This window comes from Octopus sinensis, linkage group LG8 (genome assembly GCF_006345805.1).
Source record: "Octopus sinensis linkage group LG8, ASM634580v1, whole genome shotgun sequence".
Lineage (NCBI taxonomy): Eukaryota > Metazoa > Mollusca > Cephalopoda > Octopoda > Octopodidae > Octopus > Octopus sinensis.
In genome coordinates this window covers 63795544-63822480 of record NC_043004.1, presented here as the reverse complement: position 1 = coordinate 63822480, position 26937 = coordinate 63795544, and the positions used below count along the sequence as shown (strand labels likewise).

Sequence of the window (26937 nt, the reverse complement as noted above, 5' to 3'; positions counted from 1 at the left end):
TTGAGTAAACACACTTTGTACATGTGATATTTTGCTGTTTTCCCTCCATATCAACGTGAATTATTTTTGAGTAAACACACTTTGTACATGTGATATTTTGCTGTTTTCCCTCCATATCAACGTGAATTATTTTTGAGTAAACACACTTTGTACATGTGATATTTTGCTGTTTTCCCTCCATATCAACGTGAATTATTTTTGAGTAAACACACTTTGTACATGTGATATTTTGCTGTTTTCCCTCCATATCACGTGAATTATTTTTGAGTAACACACTTTGTACATGTGATATTTTGCTGTTTTCCCTCCATATCAACGTGAATTATTTTTGAGTAAACACACTTTGTACATGTGATATTTTGCTGTTTTCCCTCCATATCAACGTGAATTATTTTGAGTAACACTCTTTGTACATGTGATATTTTGCTGTTTTCCCTCCATATCGCCGTGAATTATTTTTGAGTAAACACACTTTGTACATGTGATATTTTGCTGTTTCCCTCCATATCAACGTGAATTATTTTTGAGTAAACACACTTTGTACATGTGATATTTTGCTGTTTTCCCTCCATATCAACGTGAATTATTTTTGAGTAAACACACTTTGTACATGTGATATTTTGCTGTTTTCCCTCCATATCGCCGTGAATTATTTTTGAGTAAACACACTTTGTACATGTGATATTTTGCTGTTTTCCCTCCATATCAACGTGAATTATTTTTGAGTAAACACACTTTGTACATGTGATATTTTGCTGTTTTCCCTCCATATCAACGTGAATTATTTTTGAGTAAACACTCTTTGTACATGTGATATTTTGCTGTTTTCCCTCCATATCGCCGTGAATTATTTTTGAGTAAACACACTTTGTACATGTGATATTTTGCTGTTTTCCCTCCATATCACCGTGAATTATTTTTGAGTAAACACACTTTGTACATGTGATATTTTGCTGTTTTCCCTCCATATCGCCGTGAATTATTTTTGAGTAAACACACTTTGTACATGTGATATTTTGCTGTTTTCCCTCCATATCGCCGTGAATTATTTTTGAGTAAACACACTTTGTACATGTGATATTTTGCTGTTTTCCCTCCATATCGCCGTGAATTATTTTTGAGTAAACACACTTTGTACATGTGATATTTTGCTGTTTTCCCTCCATATCAACGTGAATTATTTTTGAGTAAACACACTTTGTACATGTGATATTTTGCTGTTTTCCCTCCATATCAACGTGAATTATTTTTGAGTAAACACACTTTGTACATGTGATATTTTGCTGTTTTCCCCCCCATATCTTCGTGAATTATTTTTGAGTAAACACACTTTGTACATGTGATATTTTGCTGTTTTCCCTCCATATCAACGTGAATTATTTTTGAGTAAACACACTTTGTACATGTGATATTTTGCTGTTTTCCCTCCATATCAACGTGAATTATTTTTGAGTAAACACTTTGTACATGTGATATTTTGCTGTTTTCCCTCCATATCAACGTGAATTATTTTTGAGTAAACACACTTTGTACATGTGATATTTTGCTGTTTTCCCTCCATATCAACGTGAATTATTTTTGAGTAAACACACTTTGTACATGTGATATTTTGCTGTTTTCCCTCCATATCAACGTGAATTATTTTGAGTAAACACACTTTGTACATGTGATATTTTGCTGTTTTCCCTCCATATCAACGTGAATTATTTTTGAGTAAACACACTTTGTACATGTGATATTTTGCTGTTTTACCCTCCATATCTTCGTGAATTAGTTTTGAGTAAACACACTTTGTACATGTGATATTTTGCTGTTTTCCCTCCATATCAAAGTGAATTATTTTTGAGTAAACACACTTTGTACATGTGATATTTTGCTGTTTTCCCTCCATATCAACGTGAATTATTTTTGAGTAAACACTCTTTGTACATGTGATATTTTGCTGTTTTCCCTCCATATCAACGTGAATTATTTTTGAGTAAACACACTTTGTACATGTGATATTTTGCTGTTTTCCCTCCATATCAACGTGAATTATTTTTGAGTAAACACACTTTGTACATGTGATATTTTGCTGTTTTCCCTCCATATCAACGTGAATTATTTTTGAGTAAACACACTTTGTACATGTGATATTTTGCTGTTTTCCCTCCATATCGCCGTGAATTATTTTTGAGTAAACACACTTTGTACATGTGATATTTTGCTGTTTTCCCTCCATATCGCCGTGATTATTTTTGAGTAAACCACTTTGTACATGTGATATTTGCTGTTTTCCCTCCATATCAACGTGAATTATTTTTGAGTAAACACACTTTGTACATGTGATATTTTGCTGTTTTCCCTCCATATCGCCGTGAATTATTTTTGAGTAAACACACTTTGTACATGTGATATTTTGCTGTTTTCCCTCCATATCAACGTGAATTATTTTTGAGTAAACACACTTTGTACATGTGATATTTTGCTGTTTTCCCTCCATATCGCCGTGAATTAGTTTTGAGTAAACACACTTTGTACATGTGATATTTTGCTGTTTTCCCTCCATATCAACGTGAATTATTTTTGAGTAAACACACTTTGTACATGTGATATTTTGCTGTTTTCCCTCCATATCGCCGTGAATTATTTTTGAGTAAACACACTTTGTACATGTGATATTTTGCTGTTTTCCCTCCATATCAACGTGAATTATTTTTGAGTAAACACTCTTTGTACATGTGATATTTTGCTGTTTTCCCTCCATATCAACGTGAATTATTTTTGAGTAAACACTCTTTGTACATGTGATATTTTGCTGTTTTCCCTCCATATCGCCGTGAATTATTTTTGAGTAAACACACTTTGTACATGTGATATTTTGCTGTTTTCCCTCCATATCGCCGTGAATTATTTTTGAGTAAACACTCTTTGTACATGTGATATTTTGCTGTTTTCCCTCCATATCGCCGTGAATTATTTTGAGTAAACACACTTTGTACATGTGATATTTTGCTGTTTTCCCTCCATATCAACGTGAATTATTTTTGAGTAAACACACTTTGTACATGTGATATTTTGCTGTTTTCCCTCCATATCAACGTGAATTATTTTGAGTAAACACACTTTGTACATGTGATTTTGCTGTTTTCCCTCCATATCAACGTGAATTATTTTTGAGTAAACACACTTTGTACATGTGATATTTTGCTGTTTTCCCTCCATATCAACGTGAATTATTTTTGAGTAAACACACTTTGTACATGTGATATTTTGCTGTTTTCCCTCCATATCGCCGTGAATTATTTTTGAGTAAACACACTTTGTACATGTGATATTTTGCTGTTTTCCCTCCATATCAACGTGAATTATTTTTGAGTAAACACACTTTGTACATGTGATATTTTGCTGTTTCCCTCCATATCAACGTGAATTATTTTTGAGTAAACACACTTTGTACATGTGATATTTTGCTGTTTTCCCTCCATATCGCCGTGAATTATTTTTGAGTAACACACTTTTTTACATGTGATATTTTGCTGTTTTCCCTCCATATCGCGTGAATTATTTTTGAGTAAACACACTTTGTACATGTGATATTTTGCTGTTTTCCCTCCATATCAACGTGAATTATTTTTGAGTAAACACTTTTTGTACATGTGATATTTTGCTGTTTTCCCTCCATATCGCCGTGAATTTTTTGAGTAAACACACTTTGTACATGTGATATTTTGCTGTTTTCCCTCCATATCAACGTGAATTATTTTTGAGTAAACACACTTTGTACATGTGATATTTTGCTGTTTTCCCTCCATATCAACCGTGAATTATTTTTGAGTAAACACACTTTGTACATGTGATATTTTGCTGTTTTCCCTCCATATCAACGTGAATTATTTTTGAGTAAACACACTTTGTACATGTGATATTTTGCTGTTTTCCCTCCATATCGCCGTGAATTATTTTTGAGTAAACACTTTGTACATGTGATATTTTGCTGTTTTCCCTCCCATATCGCCGTGAATTATTTTTGAGTAAACACACTTTGTACATGTGATATTTTGCTGTTTTCCCTCCATATCACGTGAATTATTTTGAGTAAACACACTTTGTACATGTGATATTTTGCTGTTTTCCTCCATATCGCCGTGAATTATTTTGAGTAAACACACTTTGTACATGTGATATTTTGCTGTTTTCCCTCCATATCAACGTGAATTATTTTTGAGTAAACACACTTTGTACATGTGATATTTTGCTGTTTTCCCTCCATATCAACGTGAATTATTTTTGAGTAAACACACTTTGTACATGTGATATTTTGCTGTTTTCCCTCCATATCAACGTGAATTATTTTTGAGTAAACACACTTTGTACATGTGATATTTTGCTGTTTTCCCTCCATATCAACGTGAATTTTTTTGAGTAAACACACTTTGTACATGTGATATTTTGCTGTTTTCCCTCCATATCAACGTGAATTATTTTGAGTAAACACACTTTGTACATGTGATATTTTGCTGTTTTCCCTCCATATCAACGTGAATTATTTTTGAGTAAACACACTTTGTACATGTGATATTTTGCTGTTTTCCCTCCATATCGCCGTGAATTATTTTTGAGTAACACACTTTGTACATGTGATATTTTGCTGTTTTCCCTCCATATCAACGTGAATTATTTTTGAGTAAACACACTTTGTACATGTGATATTTTGCTGTTTTCCCTCCATATCAACGTGAATTATTTTTGAGTAAACACTCTTTGTACATGTGATATTTTGCTGTTTTCCCTCCATATCAACGTGAATTATTTTTGAGTAAACACTCTTTGTACATGTGATATTTTGCTGTTTTCCCTCCATATCGCCGTGAATTATTTTTGAGTAAACACACTTTGTACATGTGATATTTTGCTGTTTTCCCTCCATATCAACGTGAATTATTTTTGAGTAAACACACTTTGTACATGTGATATTTTGCTGTTTTCCCTCCATATCAACGTGAATTATTTTTGAGTAAACACACTTTGTACATGTGATATTTTGCTGTTTTCCCTCCATATCGCCGTGAATTATTTTTGAGTAAACACACTTTGTACATGTGATATTTTGCTGTTTTTCCCTCCATATCAACGTGAATTATTTTTGAGTAAACACACTTTGTACATGTGATATTTTGCTGTTTTCCCTCCATATCAACGTGAATTATTTTTGAGTAAACACACTTTGTACATGTGATATTTCGCTGTTTTCCCTCCATATCAACGTGAATTATTTTTGAGTAAACACTCTTTGTACATGTGATATTTTGCTGTTTTCCCTCCATATCGCCGTGAATTATTCTTGAGTAAACACACTTTGTACATGTGATATTTTGCTGTTTTCCCTCCATATCAACGTGAATTATTTTTGAGTAAACACACTTTGTACATGTGATATTTTGCTGTTTTCCCTCCATATCGCCGTGAATTATTTTTGAGTAAACACACTTTGTACATGTGATATTTTGCTGTTTTCCCTCCATATCAACGTGAATTATTTTTGAGTAAACACTCTTTGTACATGTGATATTTTGCTGTTTTCCCTCCATATCGCCGTGAATTATTTTTGAGTAAACACACTTTGTACATGTGATATTTTGCTGTTTTCCCTCCATATCAACGTGAATTATTTTGAGTAAACACACTTTGTACATGTGATATTTTGCTGTTTTCCCTCCATATCGCCGTGAATTATTTTTGAGTAAACACACTTTGTACATGTGATATTTTGCTGTTTTCCCTCCATATCAACGTGAATTATTTTTGAGTAAACACACTTTGTACATGTGATATTTTGCTGTTTTCCCTCCATATCAACGTGAATTATTTTTGAGTAAACACTCTTTGTACATGTGATATTTTGCTGTTTTCCCTCCATATCGCCGTGAATTATTTTTGAGTAAACACTCTTTGTACATGTGATATTTTGCTGTTTTCCCTCCATATCGCCGTGAATTATTTTTGAGTAAACACACTTTGTACATGTGATATTTTGCTGTTTTCCCTCCATATCGCCGTGAATTATTTTTGAGTAAACACACTTTGTACATGTGATATTTTGCTGTTTTCCCTCCATATCAACGTGAATTATTTTTGAGTAAACACACTTTGTACATGTGATATTTTGCTGTTTTCCCTCCATATCGCCGTGAATTATTTTTGAGTAAACACACTTTGTACATGTGATATTTTGCGTTTTCCCTCCATATCAACGTGAATTATTTTTGAGTAAACACACTTTGTACATGTGATATTTTGCTGTTTTCCCTCCATATCACGTGAATTATTTTGAGTAACACACTTTGTACATGTGATATTTTGCTGTTTTCCCTCCATATCAACGTGAATTATTTTTGAGTAAACACACTTTGTACATGTGATATTTTGCTGTTTTCCCTCCATATCAACGTGAATTATTTTTGAGTAACACACTTTGTACATGTGATATTTTGCTGTTTTCCCTCCATATCAACGTGAATTATTTTTGAGTAAACACTTTGTACATGTGATATTTTGCTGTTTTCCCTCCATATCAACGTGAATTATTTTTGAGTAAACACACTTTGTACATGATATTTTGCTGTTTTCCCTCCATATCGCCGTGAATTATTTTTGAGTAAACACACTTTGTACATGTGATATTTTGCTGTTTCCCCTCCATATCAAAGTGAATTATTTTTGAGTAAACACACTTTGTACATGTGATATTTTGCTGTTTTCCCTCCATATCAACGTGAATTATTTTTGAGTAAACACACTTGTACATGTGATATTTTGCTGTTTTCCCTCCATATCAACGTGAATTATTTTTGAGTAAACACACTTTGTACATGTGATATTTTGCTGTTTTCCCTCCATATCCCGTGAATTATTTTTGAGTAAACACACTTTGTACATGTGATATTTTGCTGTTTTCCCTCCATATCAACGTGAATTATTTTTGAGTAAAACACATCTTGTACATGTGATATTTGCTGTTTCCCTCCATATCGCCGTGAATTATTTTGCTGTAAACACACTTGTACATGTGATATTTGCTGTTTCCCTCCATATCAACCGTGAATTATTTTGTGAGTAAACAGACTTTGTACATGTGATATTTGCGTGCTTTTCCCTCCATATCACCGTGAATTATTTTTGAGTAACACACTTTGTACATGTGATATTTGCGGTTTTCCTCCATATCAACGTGAATTATTTTTGAGTAAACACTCTTTGTACATGTGAATTTTGCTGTTTTCCCTCCATCCATATCGCCGTGAATTATTTTTGAGTAAACACACTTTGTACATGTGATATTTGCTGTTTACCCTCCATATCAACCGTGAATTATTTTTGAGTAAACAACTTTGTACATGTGATATTTTGCTGTTTCTCCCTCCATATCTCAGTGAATATTTTTGAGTAACACACTTTGTACATGTGATATTTTGCTGTTTTCCCCTCCATATCAACGTGAATTATTTTGAGTAAACACACTTTGTACTGTGATATTTGCTGTTGTCCCTCCATATCAACGTGAATTATTTTTGAGTAAACACTCTTTGTACATGTGATATTTGCTGTTTCTCTCCATATCCACCGTGAATTATTTTTGAGTAACACTCTTTGTACATGTGATATTGTTGTTTTCCCTCCATATCGCGTGAATTATTTTGAGTAACACACTTTGTACATGTGATATTTTACTGTTTTCCCTCCATATCTCCCGTGAATATTTTTGAGTAAACACATTTTGTACATGTGATATTTGCTGTTTTCCCTCCATATCGCCGTGAATTATTTTTGAGTAAACACACTTTGTACATGTGATATTTTGTGTTTTCCCTCCATATCAAACGGAATTATTTTGAGTAAACACACTTTGTACATGTGATATTTTGCTGTTTTCCCTCCCTATCAACGTGAATTATTTTTGAGTAAACACACTTTGTACATGTGATATGTTGCTGTTTTCCCTCCATATCAACGTGAATTATTTTGAGTAAACACTCTTTGTACATGTGATATTTTGCTTTTTCCCTCCATATACTCGTGATTATTTTTGAGTAAACACACTTTGTACATGTGATATTTTGCTGTTTTCCCTCCATATCAACGTGAATTATTTTGAGTAAACACACTTTGTACATGTGATATTTTGCTGGTTTCCCTCCATATCAGCCGTGAATTATTTTGAGTAAACACTCTTTGTACATGTGATAGTTGCTGTTTTCCCCCCTTATCGCCGTGAATTATTTTTGAGTAACACACTTTGTACATGTGATATTTTGCTGTTTTCCCTCCATATCAAACGTGAATTATTTTTGAGTAAACACACTTTGTACAGTGATATTTTGATGTTTCACCCTCCATATCAACGTGAATTAGTTTGAGTAAAACACACTTTGTACATGTGATATTTTGCTGTTTCCCTCCATATCAACGTGAATTATTTTTGAGTAAACACACTTTGTAAATGTGATATTTTGCTGTTTTCCCTCCATATCAACGTGAATTATTTTTTGAGTAAAAACACTTTGTACATGTGATATTTTGCTGTTTTCCCTCCATATCAACATGAATTATTTTTGAGTAAACACACTTTGTACATGTGATATTTTGCTTTTTTCCCTCCATATCAACGTGAATTATTTTGAGTAAAGCCACTTTGTACATGTGATATTTTGCTGGTTTCCCTCCATATCGCCGTGAATTATTTTTGAGTAAACACTCTTTGTACATGTGATATTTGCTGTTTTCCCTCCATATCAACGGAATTATTTTTGAGTAAACACACTTTGTACATTGTGATATTTTGCTGTTTTCCCTCATATCAACGTGAATTATTTTTGAGTAAACACACTTTGTACACAGTGATATTGCTGTGTTTACCCTCCATATCAATCGTTAAAGTTTGAGTAAACACACTTTGTAATGTGATATTTTGCTGTTTTCCTCCATATCGCCGTGAATTAGTTTGAGTAAACACACTTTGTACATGTGATATTTTGCTGTTTTCCCTCCATATCAACTGAATTTTTTTGAGTAAACACTCTTGTACATGTGATATTTTGCTGGTTTCCCTCCATATCGCCGTGAATTATTTTTGAGTAACACACTTTGTACATGTGATATTTTGCTGTTTTTCCCTCCAATCGCCGTGAATTATTTTTGAGTGTAAACACACTTTGTACATGTGATATGTTTGCTGTTTTCCCTCCATATCACATGAATTATTTTGAGTAAACACTACTTTGTACATGTGATATTTGCTGTTTCCCTCCATATCGCCGTGAATTATTTTTGAGTAAACACACTTTGTACATGTGATATTTTGCTGTTTTCCCCTCAATATCAACGTGATTATTTTTGAGTAAAAACACACTTTGTACATGTGATATTTTGCTGTTTTCCCTCCATATCTTCGTGAATTAGTTTTGAGTAAACACACTTTGTACATGTGATATTTTGCTGTTTTAGCCCTCCCATATCAACGTGAATTAATTTTGAGTAAACACACTTTGTACAGTGATATTTTGCTGGTTCCCTCCATATCGCCGCTGAATTATTTTGAGTAAAACTCTTTAGCTACATGTGATATTTTGCTGTTTTCCTCCATATCGCGCGTTGTATTATTTTTGAGTAAACACACTTTGTACATGTGATATTTTGCTGTTTTCCCTCCATATCAACGTGAATTATTTTGAGTAAACACACTTTGTAAATGTGATATTTTGCTGTTTTCCCTCATATCAACGTGAATTATTTTTGAGTAAACACATTTGTACATGTGATATTTTGCTGTTTTCCCTCCATATCAACATGAATTATTTGAGTAAACACTCTTTGTACATGTGATAGTTTGCTGTTTTCCCTCCATATCAACGTGAATATTTTTGAGTGGTAACGCACTTTGTACATGTGATATTTATACTGGATTCCCTCCATATCGCCGTGAATTATTTTTGAGTAAACACTCTTTGTACATGTGATATTTTGCTGTTTCCATCCATATCGCCGTGAATTATTTTTGAGTGTAAACACACTTTGTACCTGTGATATTTTGCTGTTTTCCCTCCATATCAACGTGAATTATTTTTGAGTAAACACACTTTGTACATGTGATATTTTGCTGTTCACCCTCCATATCTTCGTGAATTAGTGTTGAGTACTTTGTAAATTCAAACACCACTTTGTAAATGTGATATTTGCTGTTTTCCCTCCATATCGCCGTGAATTATTTGAGTAAACACACTTGTACTGTGATTTTGGCGTTTCCCTCCATATCAACATGCCATGAATTATTTTGAGTAAACACTCTTTGTACATATGTGATATTTTGCTGTTTTCCCTCCATATCGCCGTGAATTATTTTGAGTAAACACACTTTGTACATGTGATATTTGCTGTTTCCCTCCATATCAACGTGAATTATTTTTGAGTAAACAATCTTTGTACATGTGATATTTTGCTGTTTCCCTCCATATCAACGTGAATTATTTTTGAGTAAACACACTTTGTACATGTGATATTTGCTGTTTTCCCTCCATATCGCCGTGAATTATTTTTGAGTAAAATACACTTTGTACATGTGTTATTGCTGTTTTCCCTCCATATCAACGTGAATTATTTTTGAGTAAACACACTTTGTACATGTGATATTTTGCTGTTTTCCCTCCATATCGCCGTGAATTATTCTTGAGTAAACACACTTTGTACATTTGATATGTTGCTGTTTTCCTCCATATCAACGTGAATTATTTTTTTGAGTAAACACACTTTGTACATGTGATATTTTGCTGTTTTCCCTCCAATATCAACGTGAATATTTTTGAGACACACTTTGTACATGTGATATTTTGCTGTTTTCCCTCCATGTCGCCGTGAATTATTTTGAGTAAACACACTTTGAACATGTGATATTTTGTTGTTTTCCCTCCATATCGCCGTGAATTGTTTGGAGTAAAACACTCTTTGTACCTGTGATATTTGCTGTTTTCCTCCATATCGCCGTGAATTATTTTTGAGTAAAACACTTTGTACATGTGATATTTTGCTGTTTTACCTCCATATCTTCGTGAATTAGTTTTGAGTAAGCCACACTTTGTAAATGTGATATTTTGCTGTTTTCCCTCCATATCAACGTGAATTATTTTTGAGTAAACACACTTTTGTAAATGTGATATTTTGCTGTTTTCCCTCATATCGACGTGAATTATTTTGAGTAACACACTTTGTACATGTGATATTTTGCTGTTTCCCTCCATATCACATGAATTATTTTTGAGTAAACACTCTTTGTACATGTGATATTTTGCTGTTTTCCCTCCATATCAACGTGAATTATTTTGAGTAAACGCACTTTGTACATGATGATTTTACTGCGTTTCCCTCATATCGCCGTGAATTATTTTGAGTAACACCTTTGTACATGTGATATTTGCTGTTTCCCTCCATATCGCCGTGAATTATTTTGAGTAAACACACTTTGTACATGTGATATTTTGCTGTTTTACCTCCATATCAACGTGAATTATTTTTGAGTAAAACACACTTGTACATGTGATATTTTGCTGTTTTCCCTCCATATCGCGTGAATTATTTTTGAGTAAACACACTTTGTACAGTGATATTTGCTGTTTCCCTCCATATCAACATGATTATTTTTGAGTAAAACACTCTTTGTACATATGATATTTTGCTGTTTCCCTCCATATCGCCGTGAAATATTTTTGAGTAAAACACACTTTGTACATGTGATTATTTTGCTGTTTTCCCTCCATATCAACGTGAATTATTTTTGAGTAAACAATCTTTGTACATGTATATTTTGCTGTTTTCCCTCCATATCAACGTGATAATATTTTTGAAGTAAACACACTTGTACATGTGATATTTTGCTGTTTTCCCTCCATATCGCCGGCGTAATATTTTTTGAGTAAATACACTTTGTACATGTGTTATTTGCTGTTTTCCCTCCATATCAACGTGAATTATTTTTGAGTAAACACACTTTGTACATGTGATATTTTGCTGTTTTCCCTCCATATCGCCGTGAATTATTCTTTGAGTAAAACACTTTGTACATTTGATATTTTGCTTGTTTCCCTCATGTCGCCGTGAATTATTTTGTAGTAAACACACTTTGAACATGTGATATTTGCTGTTTTCCCTCCATATCGCGTGAATTGTTTGTGAGTAAACACTTTTTGTACATGTGATATTTTGCTGTTTTTTCCTCCATATCGCCGTGAATTACTTTGAGTAAACACATTGTGCATGTGATATTGCTGTTTTCCCTCCATATCAACGTGAATTATTTTTGAGTAAACACACTTTGTACATGTGATATTTTGCTGTTTTTACCCTCCATATCTTCGTGAATTAGTTTTGAGTAAACACACTTTGGACATGTGATATATTTGCTTTTTCCTCCATATCGACGTGAATTATTTTTGAGTAAACATACTTTGTACATGTGATATTTTGCTGTTTTCCCTCCATATCAACGTGGAATTATTTTTGAGTAAACACAATTTGTACATGTGATATTTTGCTGTTTTCCCTCCATATCAACGTGAATTATTTTTGAGCAAACACACTTGTACATGTGATATTTGCTGTTTTCCCTCCATATCAACGGGAATCATTTTTGAGTAAACACACTTTGTACATGTGATATTTTGCTGTTTTCCCTCCATATCAACGTGAATTATTTTTGAGTAAACACACTTTGTACATGTGATATTTTGCTGTTTTCCCTCCATATCGCCGTGAATTATTTTGAGTAAACACACTTTGTACATGTGATATTTTGCTGTTTTCCCTCCATATCAACGTGAATTATATTTTGAGTAAACACTCTTTGTTACATGTGATATTTTGCTGTTTTCCTCCATATCGCCGTGAATTATTTGAATTATTTTGAGTAAACACACTTTGTACATGTGATATTTGCTGTTTTCCTCCATATCAACGTGAATTATTTGAGTAAACAATCTTTGTACATGTGATATTTTGCTGTTTTCGCTCCATATCAACGTGAATTATGTTTGAGTAAAACTCCTTCCGTACATGTGATATTTGCTTTTCCCTCCATATCGCCGTGAATTATTTTGAGTAAACACACTTTGTACATGTGATATTTTGCTGTTTTTCCTCTCATATCGCCGTGAATTATTTTGAGTAAACACACTTGTACATGTGATATTTGCTCTTTTCCCTCCATATCGCCGTGAATTATTTTTGAGTAAACACACTTTGTACAATGTGATATTTTGCTGTTTTCCCTCCATATCAACGTGAATTATTTTTGAGTAAACACATTTGTACATGTGATATTGCTGTTTTCCCTCCATATCAACGTGAATTATTTTTGAGCAAACACACTTTGTACATGTGATATTTTGCTGTTTCCCTCCATATCAAAGTGAATTATTTTTGAGTTAAACACCACTTTGTACATGTGATATTTTGCTGTTTTCCCTCCATATCAACGTGAATTATTTTTGAGTAAACACTCTTTGTACATATGATATTTTGCTGTTTCCCTCCATATCGCCGTGAATTGTTTTTGAGTAAAACACACTTTACATGTGATATTTTGCTGCTTTCCCTCCATATCAACGTGAAATTATTTTTGAGTAAACACTCTTTGTGCATGTGATATTTTGCTGTTTTCCCTCATATCGCCGGTGAATTATTTTTGTGTAAACACTCTTTGTACATGTGATATTTTGCTGTTTCCCTCCATCGCCCCGTGAATTATTTTTGAGTAAACACTCTTTGTACATGTGATATTTTTGCTGTTTTCCTCCATATCGCGCCGTGAATTATTCTGAGTAAACACACTTTGTACATGTGATATTTTGCTGTTTTCCCTCCATATCAACGTGAATTATTTTGTGTAAACACACTTTGTACATGTGATATTTGCTGTTTTCCCTCCATATCGCCGTGAATTAGTTAAGTAAACACACTTGTACATGTGATATTTTGCTGTTTTCCCTCCATATCAACGTGACTTACTTTTGAGTAAACACACTTTGTACCTGTGATATTTTGCTGGTTTCCTTCCATATCGCCGTGAATTATTTTTTGAGTAAACACACTTTGTACATGTGATATATTTTGCTGTTTTCCTTCCCATATCAACGTGAATTATTTTTGAGTAAACACTCTTTGTACATGTGATATTTTGCTGTTTCCCTCCATATCGCCGTGAATTATTTTTTGAGTAAAAACACTTTTGTACATGTGATATTTGCTGTTTTCCCTCCATATCAACGTGAATATTTTTGAGTAAACACTCTTTGTACATGTGATATTTGCTGTTTTCCCTCCATATCAACGTGAATTATTTTGAGTAAACACTCTTTGTACATGTGATATTTTGCTGTTTCCCTCCATATCGCCGTTGAATTATTTTTGAGTAAACACACTTTGTAACATGTGATATTCTGCTGTTTTCCCTCCATATCACCGTGAATTATTTTTGAGTAAAAACACACTTTGTACATGTGATATTTTGCTGTTTTCCCTCCATATCGCCGTGAATTATTTTTGAGTAAACACACTTTGTACATGTGATATTTGCTGTTTTTCCCTCCATATCAACGTGAATTATTTTTGAGTAAACACACTTTGTACATGGTGATATTTTGCTGTTTTCCCTCCATATCAACATGAATTATTTTTGAGTAAACACACTTGTACATGTGATATTTTGCTGTTTTCCCTCCATATCGCCGTGAATTATTTTTGAGTAAACACACTTGTACATGTGATATTTGCTGTTTTCCCTCATATCGCCGTGAATTATTTTTGAGTAAACACATTTGTACATGTGATATTTTGCTGTTTTCCCTCCATATAAACGTGAATTATTTTTGAGTAAACACTCTTTGTACATGTGATATTTTGCTGTTTCCCTCCATATCAACGTGAATTATTTTTGAGTAAACACACTTTTACATGTGATATTTTGCTTTTTCCCTCCATATCGCCGTGAATTATTTTGAGTAAACACACTTTGTACATGTGATATTTTGCTGGTTCCCTCCATATCAACGTGGTGAATTATTTTGAGTAAACACACTTTGTACATGTGATATTGCTGTTTTCCCCCTTATCGCCCGTGAATATTTTTGAGTAAACACTCTTTGTACATGTGATATTTTGCTGTTTTCCCTCCATATCAACGTGAATATTATTTTTGAGTAAAACATCTTTGGTACATGTGATATTTTGCTGTTTTCCCTCCATATCAACGTGAATTATTTTTGAGTAAACACTCTTTGTACAGTGATATTTTGCTGTTTTCCCTCCATATCAACGTGAATTATTTTTGAGTAAACACACTTTGTACATGTGATATTTTGCTGTTTTCCCTCCATATCTCCGTGAATTATTTTTGAGTAAACACTCTTTGTAATTGTGATATTTTGCTGTTTTTCCCTCCATATCTTCGTGAATTATTTTTGAGTAAACACTTTCTTGGAGACTTTTCTTAAAGTAGTAGGTTGACTGAAGTAGTAATACGAGTCATAACGTTTATTATTTTGAGATGATTATAAGATGATAATAATAATGAAGTAAGAGAATAAAACGAACCAATTGGTTTACGCGTTGATTATTCATCGTTTGAACAAACCACAGACGGTCTAGGGGACGCAACCCGTCCTTCTCTGGCTCACTTGCTCCCCCAAATGGCTATCGAACGGCTATCAATAATTCAACCCACGAGGGTAAATCTAGATTTGATCTTCGGGTTATCCCACATGCAAACCAAAGGTTTCATCGAACCCCTCAAACTGACCGAAGTTTTGGTGAACCACTTCTTACCAGAAATAACTTGCCTCCGAGACTTTGTCCCCAGCATAGCCACTTCAGGCGGTCGGGAAGACGGGACATGACTAGACAACATAACCTCTCCCTCCAACCATATCACAATATTAAAAATCAATTAAACCCAAACTACATTAGCCACAGACGATATAACAATCCTCAGTACAACCATAATCCAGTACACTACGCAACCACTCCACCACAAACATACTACCATAGACACAATTTACACCCACCTTTCCCTCAGCAAACCAAACAATCCACTACAATCCATGTACTACAACCATATTTTAGACGCAAACCAGAGAAACAGAGATGTGAAATGGAAACGAATAAACAAGTCCAACCGAAAATAATCAACCTGTCAAAGAGTTCTATACAAATCAAAATCCTAGCAAGAGGTCTAAAATTTACCCCTACCCGCCGCAGATCGAATCCAAATGAAATTAAGGACAATACTTTGGACTTCTGCCGTAAATTACGTCTCACAGAAGCTCTTTACAACTATACCAGTGAAGATGACTCAATAGTGAAAAACAAAAGTGAGTACCATCCTACAAAAGCTAGACATAAGGCACTTGATGTTTTCTGTGATCACTTCACTTGTTTTCCTTACAGTACTATTCCAAAACAACATATTAAATCCAACCTTAACTTAAACCTATGGAAAGACCTTGTCGAGCTACAAAATTACATAAACCTCACCATTAAAGAAGCCGACAAAGAAAGTGTGGTAGTTTTGATGGATACAGAGTACTACAAAAAAATTTAATACATTCCATGTTGGAAAATAATACTTACTATGAGAAACTGACATATTATAACCCACAGAAAACACTGAAAAACTTATCCTCCTTACTCCAAACTCATGGAAAGGGTCTTACAACACATGAAATTGACTATCTATCCAATTTCAAATACAGTCCTAGTCTATTCTACGGATTACCCAAGATACATAAAAATCCACTCATTTGTGAAGCCTGCAAAGTCTCTACAAGCCTATGCATTAATGTCCCTCCCCCTACTGACCTCAAACCCAGACCCATCATAGCTGGCCCTTCTTGCGAAACCCACTGTTTGAGTAACTTCCTTGACATATTACTCAAACCTCTTTTAAAATATGTCAAAAGCTATATCAAGGATGACCTAGACATGTTTGAACCACCTCCAGAAGACAGTAAAGGACGGAACTCTACTGGTGTCTTTCGATGTGGTGAATCTATACACTAATATCCCACACGACTATGGTATAGAAGCAATCACATTTTGGCTACAAAAACACCCAGAAGAGATCCCAGGACGAATTAACCACAATTTTATAATTGAAGCACTGGAATTCGTCCTGTTGAACAATCATTTCTTGTTCGATACTACTTACTATTGACAGAAATGCGGAATTGCAATGGGGACCAGAGCTGCTACAGTGATTGCAAACCTCGTAATGGGTTACCACGAACTTAAGTTATACCAACCCTCACTAGAAAAATATGGCGCTTCTTTCAATTACTACTTAAAGGAGAACTGGAAGAGATATTTAGATGATTGCTTCATACTTTGGCAAGATAGCATGGATCAACTCCTTGATTTCAAAAGAATGCTCAACAACATACACAGCAATATACAATTCACTATGGAACACAACAGTAAGCAACTACCTTTTCTAGACATCTTAATTAGAATAGTTAACAACCACATAGAAACAGATATCTTTTATAAACCCACAGACTCTAAACAATACCTATTATTTAACTCCTGCCACCCCAAACGCATAAAAATCAACATACCTTTTAACCTAGCAAAAAGAATCTGCACCATAGTTTCCGATACATACACTCGTGAACATAGACTCCTTGAACTTAGATCTACGCTAACTAAAAGACACTACCCAATCTCATTAGTAAATGAAGGCATCAAAGAGCTAAGGGAATAGATATACAAAGATTAAGGAAAACTAGCCGAAATACTAAACAAGACTTAAAAATACTCCCGTACACCTCCACACATAACCCCAGAAACAACGAAGCCTTCAACATCATCACCCAAAACCTCCCCATCCTCACAGCAGACAAAACAATGAACGAAATTTTAAGCTCATATAAAATTATAAAAAGCAAAAAGCAACCGAAGTCACTGAAAAGAATACTAACCAGCGCTAGACTTTACCCACTAACTACTGAGCCAAAAGTGACAAAATGTGGACGTTCCAACTGTGGAACATGCCCCCATCTTCTGGAGGATTCAGAATTCCAATTCAAACAAGGAGAAATATTTAAGATCAAATCAAATTTCACCTGCGCCTCAGCAAATGTAATCTATGTCATGATATGCATAGGATGTGATAAACTCTATATTGGACAAACAGGAATTTCGCTCCGTCAAAGAATCACCATTCACAAAGAGCAAATCCGTCACCCACAATACAGACACTTAAAGGTGAGTGAACACATAGAAAGATGTGCCAGGAATCTTAATCCCAATTTCCAAATATTTCCCTTTTATCAATGCTCACAGAACACCGCAATGCAACAAAGGTTGAATAAAGAGGCATTTTTCATCAACAAATTTCTCCCCCAACTAAATATGAACACACAACTCAATACAGAACACCACTAACTCTTCAATTTAAACCACTAAACCCTATACACTTCCCACATCACCCACATCTCTAATTCCAGAACTACTTACCTCCCTTACAAATAATCTTTTTTCTCAGGAAATATTAGACCTGACACCGTATATTAACCGGTGTTGTTCAAACGATGAATAGCCTACGCTTAAACCAATTGGTTCGTTTTATTCTCTTACTTTATTATTATTATCATCTTATAATCATCTCATAATAATGACCTTTATGACTCGTATTACTACCTCAGTCAATCTAAATGTATATATTTGTCGTTACCTGTCATAAATAGCCTTTTTCTATCTGCAATATGCATTTTCGTTGATTTTTCATATTCTACCCTACATTTCCACGTGTATTTAATATTTTCTTTTCGTAACATATTTCTACTATGTATGTATGTATATATATATATATATATATATATATATATATATGTATATATATATATATGTGTATATATATGTATATATATGTATAAATATATATATATATATATATAAATATATACATATATATAATATACATAAGTATGTATATATGTGTATATGTGCGTGTGTGTGTGCATAGCTTTCACAAAAGGATTAATATCAACTTATATGATATATCACCACTTCCCATAAAAAAGTAATCAAGCCTGAATGAGCTTAATTTTTATAAACTTTAAAATCATAAATGTTTTCATTTACCGTGCTTCCACAGGTGCATGTTTATCAGTTAACAACGAATACGTTACTGTTTCGGGTTTTTCGCTTGAGCATGAAGCCTAGGAAAAATAAAGTTTAATTTTTGTAATAAAATAAAAGAAAATATTTTCGTAGGTTACAAACAGGAAAATTGTTTACTGTTATTTACTGTTGCAATATCAATTATTCATTTTGCTGAACACTGACAAAGTAGGGGTTTAATAATATTGTTATACGTTTCAGGTGGAAGTAGTTCTTCGAATCTGTCTGAATATACCAGATGGGTTAAAGCCTAAAGAACAAAACGTTGGTAAGGACCAATGAATAATATATACATTACCATCCAAAAGATGAGGTACACCTAAATATTTTGTTGAAAAGCCTGTTTATTTAACATTCACAGTTATTTGTGGTATGTGAAACATTACAAATATATTAATGTAACTCTAATTTTATATTATACAAACATACAAACTTACGTTTACTTATTTACAATGATGATGCTTAGGAGTTTATAACTCGTTTAAGTACAATTACCATATTAAATCATTAGAACAGAAAATCGTGTCGTGCCGTTTAAAAACAATACCAAATTCTATCTATGCCATCAAACTTCGCGAGATATGAAGTAGATTATTCTTAGTGTTGGACTTGAAGTAGATAAAGTTACAAATAACAGCGTGTAGAATAGTGGGTTAAAACCATCTTGGATGGACGAATGTGAGTGTGAATCGAACCCACATCTGTAAAAATGACAGATAAGCTATTTGTTATACAAAATTAATTCGTCGAATTTTCTACATTCAATTTAGCAGTTCTGTTCTTAACAGCGAAAATCATAAAGTGTTGACATTATAAAAAACCCAGAAACGACAAGGCAAGAACAGTAGATGCATCGTACTTTTATATAGAACTTTGTAGAGCTACTTCTTAAAAGTAGTATTTATTCTAAATCCCGACTGAAGAGTATCAACTAGCTAAATGAATCCTGACATGTTTGTGTAGGATCACACTGAAAAATAATTACCACTAAGGTTTGAGATCAGTTATAAAATTTCAGTGAATTTGATGGCATTAAATAATTTCTCTTACCTGAGAATATGCTGTGAAAAACATTTGTGTGTCAGTTTGATTAACACCTGGTAGGTGGAATTTGATATGAGGGTAATCTGACTTCCACAACAAGTAAGCCTGATGAAAATAGGAAGCGAAAAGTTTGTTCAACGTTGTGATAATTAAATAAGAGCCTGGGGCTCAATGAAATAATGACAATAATTGACCTGAGAGTAAGGTCATCAGATATTTTAAATTCATAGATACTATTAAGGATAATTAAATTATTAAATTTCGAAAAAGAAGCCAAAAATTAATAAACGTACCAAAGCTAATACTTATCTAAGTTAATTAACAATTGAAATTACAATGGTCAAAATTCCTCATACAAGTTAATACTTTGGACGAAGGTCGTTCTTTGGGGTATTTAATTGTTTAATACTAAAAACCGTTACTGTTCTTTAGCACTCATTATCTACAATATTGTTGTCGCTTGAAAATATTGACATATCCCAGTTTTAATATGTTCATACAATATGGCATACAAATCTTTGCATTTTAGTTCATGTTATTAATTACGAATAAAACGTTATCATAAGCAAGTGGCAAACAATTGATTAATTCAATGTTATACTATACACTGATTTCATAATGTTGATAGCCTAGCTGATATCACACTTGAAAAAAAAGGGGCTTCAAATGATGTTTAAGTATAAAAGTATTGATTATAGTAAACTTGATCATGCTGAATTAAGAATGAAAAAAAAAGGTAGCGATTCAGATTTAGCAAAATGATAATTTAAAATCTTATTAATAGAATTTGAAATAAACTCTTTATTAAATGATAAATAATAAACAAGAACAAAAATAACATTCGATATTAATAAATGATCTACTCAGTAAAATCATTTTATAATCATTTGGGCAAAAGGTTGTTTTGATTTTCTTTACGTTTCTTATTGAGTTTCACTTTATTGACAAATTCCAGTCTGCCATAATTACAGTCTTTCTTTGTCTTGGTATCTTGATAGGACCTCTCACCTTGCTTTTTGCTGATATCTCAAAGATTTTAAAGATTGTTATTCAAATGGGAATGAAGTGGTATGTTCAAATACTCGTTGTTTCAAAATTTTACAAATACGACTTTACGCCTTTATGTCTTATCCAATATAAATACATTATGCTATTTCCTGTTCATTTGCTTCAACCACGAATTAACAATTCAGATGAGTTGCTTTTGTCACCAACTCAGGGATATACTTGATTCACTAAAATTATTATTAAAAGCGTAACCGCATTGATAATGCTAATTTTTGCAGCACAGACTAAATTGTACATATAAATGAAACACAACGGCATATTTAGAAACATCAACACTGCATACCTTATAAGCTATGTTTAAGCCACCCAAGTCAGCAATATTTTCTTCAGCTGTTCTCTCTCCATTAACCTGAAATTGTTCAATAATAATAATAATAATAATAATAATAATAATAATAATAATAATAATAATAATAACAATAACTATAATAATAATAATAATTATAATAATAATAATAATAATAGTAATAATAATAATAATAACAATAATAATAATAATAATAATAATAATAATAATAATAATAATAACAATAATAATAATAATAATAATAATAATAATAATAATGGTTTCAAATTTTGCCACAGGGCAGCCATTTTTAGGAGGGAAGAGATAAGTCGATTTCATCGACCCCAGTGCACCACTAGTACTTATTTCATAGACCCGCAAAGGAAGAAACGCAAAGTCGGTTTCGGCGGAATTTGAACTCAGAACGTAGCGGCACACGAAATACCTATTTCTTTACTACCCACAAGGGGCTAAACACAGAGAGGACAAACAAGGACAGACAAACGTATTAAGTCGATTATATCGACCGCACTGCGTAACTGGTGCTTATTTAATCGACCCCGAAAGGATGAAAGGCAAAGTCGACCTCGGTGGAATTTGAACTCAGAACGTAGCGGCAGACCAAATACCGCTAAGCATTTCACACGAAGTGCTAACGTTTCTTCTAGCTCGCCGCCTTAATAATAATAATAATAATAATAATAATAATAATAATAATAATAATAATAATAATAATTATAATGATAATAATAATAAATATATAAATAAATAAATAAATAATAATAATAATAATAATAATAATAATAATAATAATAATAATAATAATAATAATAATAATAATAATAATAATAAACTGGCCCATATTAGTGTTTCTATGGCTTTCGGCCACCGAACTGTCAGAGCAGTGAGGAACACGTCCAGCCGCTGTCAAGGCTGGCGCTCTTAAACAGAACAGGGTATGGGTATAAAATTGCCAATAAAAAAATAAGCCATCTATTTTATATGGATGACTTAAAACTTTATGGTAAAGACAATAATGAACTTGAAGGCCTATTGCGCACCGTGAAAGCATTCAGCGATGACATCGGGATGGAGTTTGGACTTGAGAAGTGTGCCAAGGCCACTTTCCAGAAAGGGAAAGTGAAGACCACATATTCAGTCGTGTTAGATGTTGACACAGTCATAAGAGAGCTTGAGCAAGAACAAACATACAAATATTTAGGGATAAATGAAGGCTCTGGTATTCAGCATGCAAGCATGAAAGAGAATATCAGGAAGGAATGTTATAGGAGAGTTCGTGCAGTCCTGAAATCTGAACTAAATGCACGTAACAAGGTGTTAGCTATAAATTCCTTAGCAGTTCCAGTTGTTACTTATAGCTACAATGTGTTGAACTGGAATATGAGTGAAGTAAAGAATATAGATAGAAAAATACGCAAGCTGCTGAGTTGTAATAGGATGCACCACCCAAAGGCAGACGTAGATCGCCTTTACCTTCCCAGAGCCCAAGGAGGTCGAGGCCTGATCCAATTTGAACTAGCTTACAAAACAACCAAAATTGGACTGGCCAAATATCTCGAAATATCGAATGACTGGATGCTAAAGCTCGTGGAAAATCACGAGAGACGAAAGAAGCTTCATTCTATCATAAAGGAAAGCAAAAAATTTGCTATTGATCTCGTGCAGGATATCCAAACTGAACAACCCGAGGGAAGTACGGCAAAGAAGGTGAAAATGATGGCAATGAAGAAAGCGCACGAGCAATTGGCTGATAGGTGGGAGGAGAAACCTCTGGACGGCAAATATGTGACCCGCAGCAAACAAGGTGATGTTGACCAGAAGCAAACCCATCAGTGGCTACGTAGCTCAGGGCTAAAAGCAGAGAGCGAAGGTTTCATCCTGGCTACTCAAGATCAAAGCCTATTAACCCGGAACTACCAGGCCAATGTGATGAAAAATGGAGCAGACCCAAAATGCCAATTCTGCAACGACATGATTGAAACAGTGGACCACCTAATCTCTGGATGTAAAGTCTTAGCACCAGTGGAGTATAAATTAAGACATGACAGAGTTGGCCAATATCTACACTGGCTAATAAGTCGGCATTACAATATCAAAACTGCCGACAAGTGGTATAATCACCACCCTGAGGCTGTAACTGAAGGAGAAAATGTAACCATTCTGTGGGACTTTCCAGTACATACAGACTGAACCATCAAGGCCAATAAACCAGATATTGTTGTGAAAGACCGAAACAATAAAGTTTGCTTATTGATCGACAGGAGCATCCCCTGTGATCATAATATCTCGGCGAAAGAGTTTGACAAGCTCAGAAAATATAAAGACCTACTCATTGAAATTGAGAAAATGTGGCATCTCAAGGCGGTTACAATACTAGTGATCGTAGGAGCACTAGGAATGATCAAGAAGGGAACCGAAAATTATATGAGAATGATCCCTGGCTTACCATCCCTGCAAGAAGTGCAAAAGATTGTCTTAACTGGTACATCACACGTATTGAGAAGAGCATTGTCGATGTGAGAACTGTTGCTGCTCATGTATTTTAATTTAATTTAAAAAAAAAAAAAATGAACGAACTATTGAGTTTGGTTTAATGGCCTACCAATGTATACTATGAGTTTCTTTGCCCTAGGAGTCGGGAAGACACTCGGCAAGAAATGGAAGCAAATTTGAAAGAAGAATAAAAAATAGTAATAATAATAATATTAATAATAATAATAATAATATATAAAGGATTGAGGCAACTCCTCCAGGAGATATAGAGTCAAAATTAAAGTAAGGGTGCCATTGTCATCTAGTGATCGATGAAGATATGATAGAAACATCCAAAGTGATAGAAAAATGATAGAAACATTCAAAGTTAATTTTGATCAACAGAATGCTATAAAGAAGTTAGAACCAGCAGAGAGCTACAAATACCTAGGGGTATTTGAATGTGATGGAATCAAACTTTCAATGATGAGGGAAAAAATCCGAAAAGAATTTTCTCGCAGATTAAGGCAGATACAGAATGACTTTACCTGCCAAAGAGGTTGGCCGTTGACTTTTACAACTGGAAATAACAATGAAGATTGCCACAGTTAGCCTAAACACTTACCCAAAAACATCATACTCAGTAACAAAATAGGCAAATACATATGTAAGTGAATTCCAAATACAAGAAATTCTAGAATTAGACGTACTGGAAACATGCACAGAAAAAGCTACGCATATGAGAGCCCTTGCTAAAACTGCTGCCTTAGATATTCTTGCTGATAAATGGCAAGAAGTGCCTCTAAATGGCAAATACCCTAAGAAAGCTAATAATGCTGATATTGACAAAGACCTTTCCCATCAATGGTTATTGTCTGTTGGCTTAAAATCAGGAAAGAAAGATTTATCATAGCAAACCAAGATCAATGTCTACCTACAAGAAGCTACGAGGCCGACATTTTAAAGATTGGCAGTAAACCAACGAACCAACGTGTCGTGCATGTAAACAAAAAAATGAAACCATCAATCATGTGCAGTCTTCTTGCGCCTACAGAGTATCTCAACAAGCATGTCAGAGTTGGGACCTCTATACATTGGAAGCCAACACTATGGAATGACAACAGAAAAAGTATGACATAGGCATATCGAAGAAAAGGTCTCAGGATATGCCAATACATACAGATAGAGAGATGAAGACTGGACATAGTTTTCAACGGTCACCAAGAAAAAGAATGTCTTCTAATCGACGAATCAATCCCAGTAGATGACAATGTATCTTTAAAAGAAACCATCAAAATACAATGACCTTGAAATAGAAATAACATAAATGTGGAGCCTAAAAGCAGAAATAATTCAGTTTAATAATAGGAGCATTAGGTGTGATTAAAAACAAATACAAAACCAAAACACCAAGACTTACGAATATATATAACTTACAGAAAATTGTACTGCTGAGCACCGCACACATCATACGTAAATCATTTTCGGTACAGTAAAAATAACAACACCAAAAAAAACCACAGCACGTACCCAATGCACGCAGAGCTGTACTCGGCATTACAGTTAAAGCACATGGTAAAAGTAAGATTACTGAATAATAATAATTATAATAATAGTAAAACTAAGGATTGTCCTAAGTCTTAAAAAGTTTAGGTATTAAATTATGTACATTTTATATATTGCATAAATCGTAGAAGCAGTCATCAGTTTCTACACAGCTTTCTTTAGGCGACAGTAAATCCATAACAAATTAATCTAGAACACCAGACTTCTTTTTATTGTATGCATTAATCTGTAGAGACCAAATATTAAAACACTTTATTCTAGCGATCAAATGCAAACATCTTTAAATGGTACAGGCATTCAGGCGATTAGCTGTATGTGATTTGAAATATAGGATGCATCCATTTCTCTGTCAATTAATATCAGTATAATAATTCGTGTCTGTGCAATTTCACATGAGATATTCATATGATATTTTCACAACATATCCACGTGGTTCAGCTCGATTTGCAACCACGTGGTTTTGGACTCAGTCCTACTGCATAGGACGTCTACTATAGCATCGTAAGTGAATGTGCTACACAGAAACACTGTGATGCAAACAGGAAAAATAAAACTCAAAATATGAATTCCCTGGCTAGTTCTGTAGTGCGGCAACAAATAGCACACACAGTTGCGTGCGCAGTAAGAGCTAGCAGTGGCCTATGTGAAGCAGTGTGTCAAGTGACATAGCCTGTGTTTACGTCACCAGTGAAATTTGTGTTTTTGTGATCACGTGAATGCTGTAGGCTGTAATTGGATCATAGACAAAACAAGGAGCCAACGTAGGATTTTACGTTAAACTTGTGAAGTCTGAATACAGAAATATAAAGCATACTTCGGCAGCTTACAACGACGTGACAATGGAGTGTACGCCATGTTTCGAATGACATGGACGTTTCCAAAGCGGAAGAGCATCCCTAGAAGACGATGAGCGATGTGGAAGACATAGCACGAACGTCACCTCAGGAAATGTAGTATTGTACATGAAGATTTATTCCCCCGGTGCCGGATCATCAACCGGAGGTTTTACTGCGACGTTTTGAAGAATTTGATGCAGGACATTTGGAGAAAGTGTCTGGATCTATGAAGTGCAAAGAACTGAATTATTCACGACGACGATGCACACTGTCATCAAGCTCTCCTCTCACGTGTATTTCTTGTCACAAACAACATGGTATCGTTTGCGCACCCGGCTTATTCGCCAGATTTAGCAGCTGCGGGCTTTCAACTCTTCTCCAAGATGAAAATGCAACTCAATGGTCACTGTTTTAACACTGTTGTCGAGATCGCAGAAAATCTTC

General features: G+C 34.0%; 1 protein-coding gene across 2 annotated transcripts in view; it reads right to left on the bottom strand.

Annotated features, from left to right (window-relative positions):
• Positions 1–26937, bottom strand: part of LOC115215167 (membrane metallo-endopeptidase-like 1) — a 119018-nt gene that overhangs the window by 9139 nt on the left and 82942 nt on the right. For both annotated transcript variants that reach the window (XM_036505428.1, XM_036505427.1), the window contains exons 25-27: positions 21596–21661; positions 20251–20349; positions 19162–19238 (exon numbers count right to left, since the gene is read on the bottom strand). In XM_036505428.1, coding sequence (XP_036361321.1) covers positions 19162–19238; positions 20251–20349; positions 21596–21661 — 242 coding nt within the window. The remainder of the gene's footprint in view (positions 1–19161; positions 19239–20250; positions 20350–21595; positions 21662–26937) is intronic.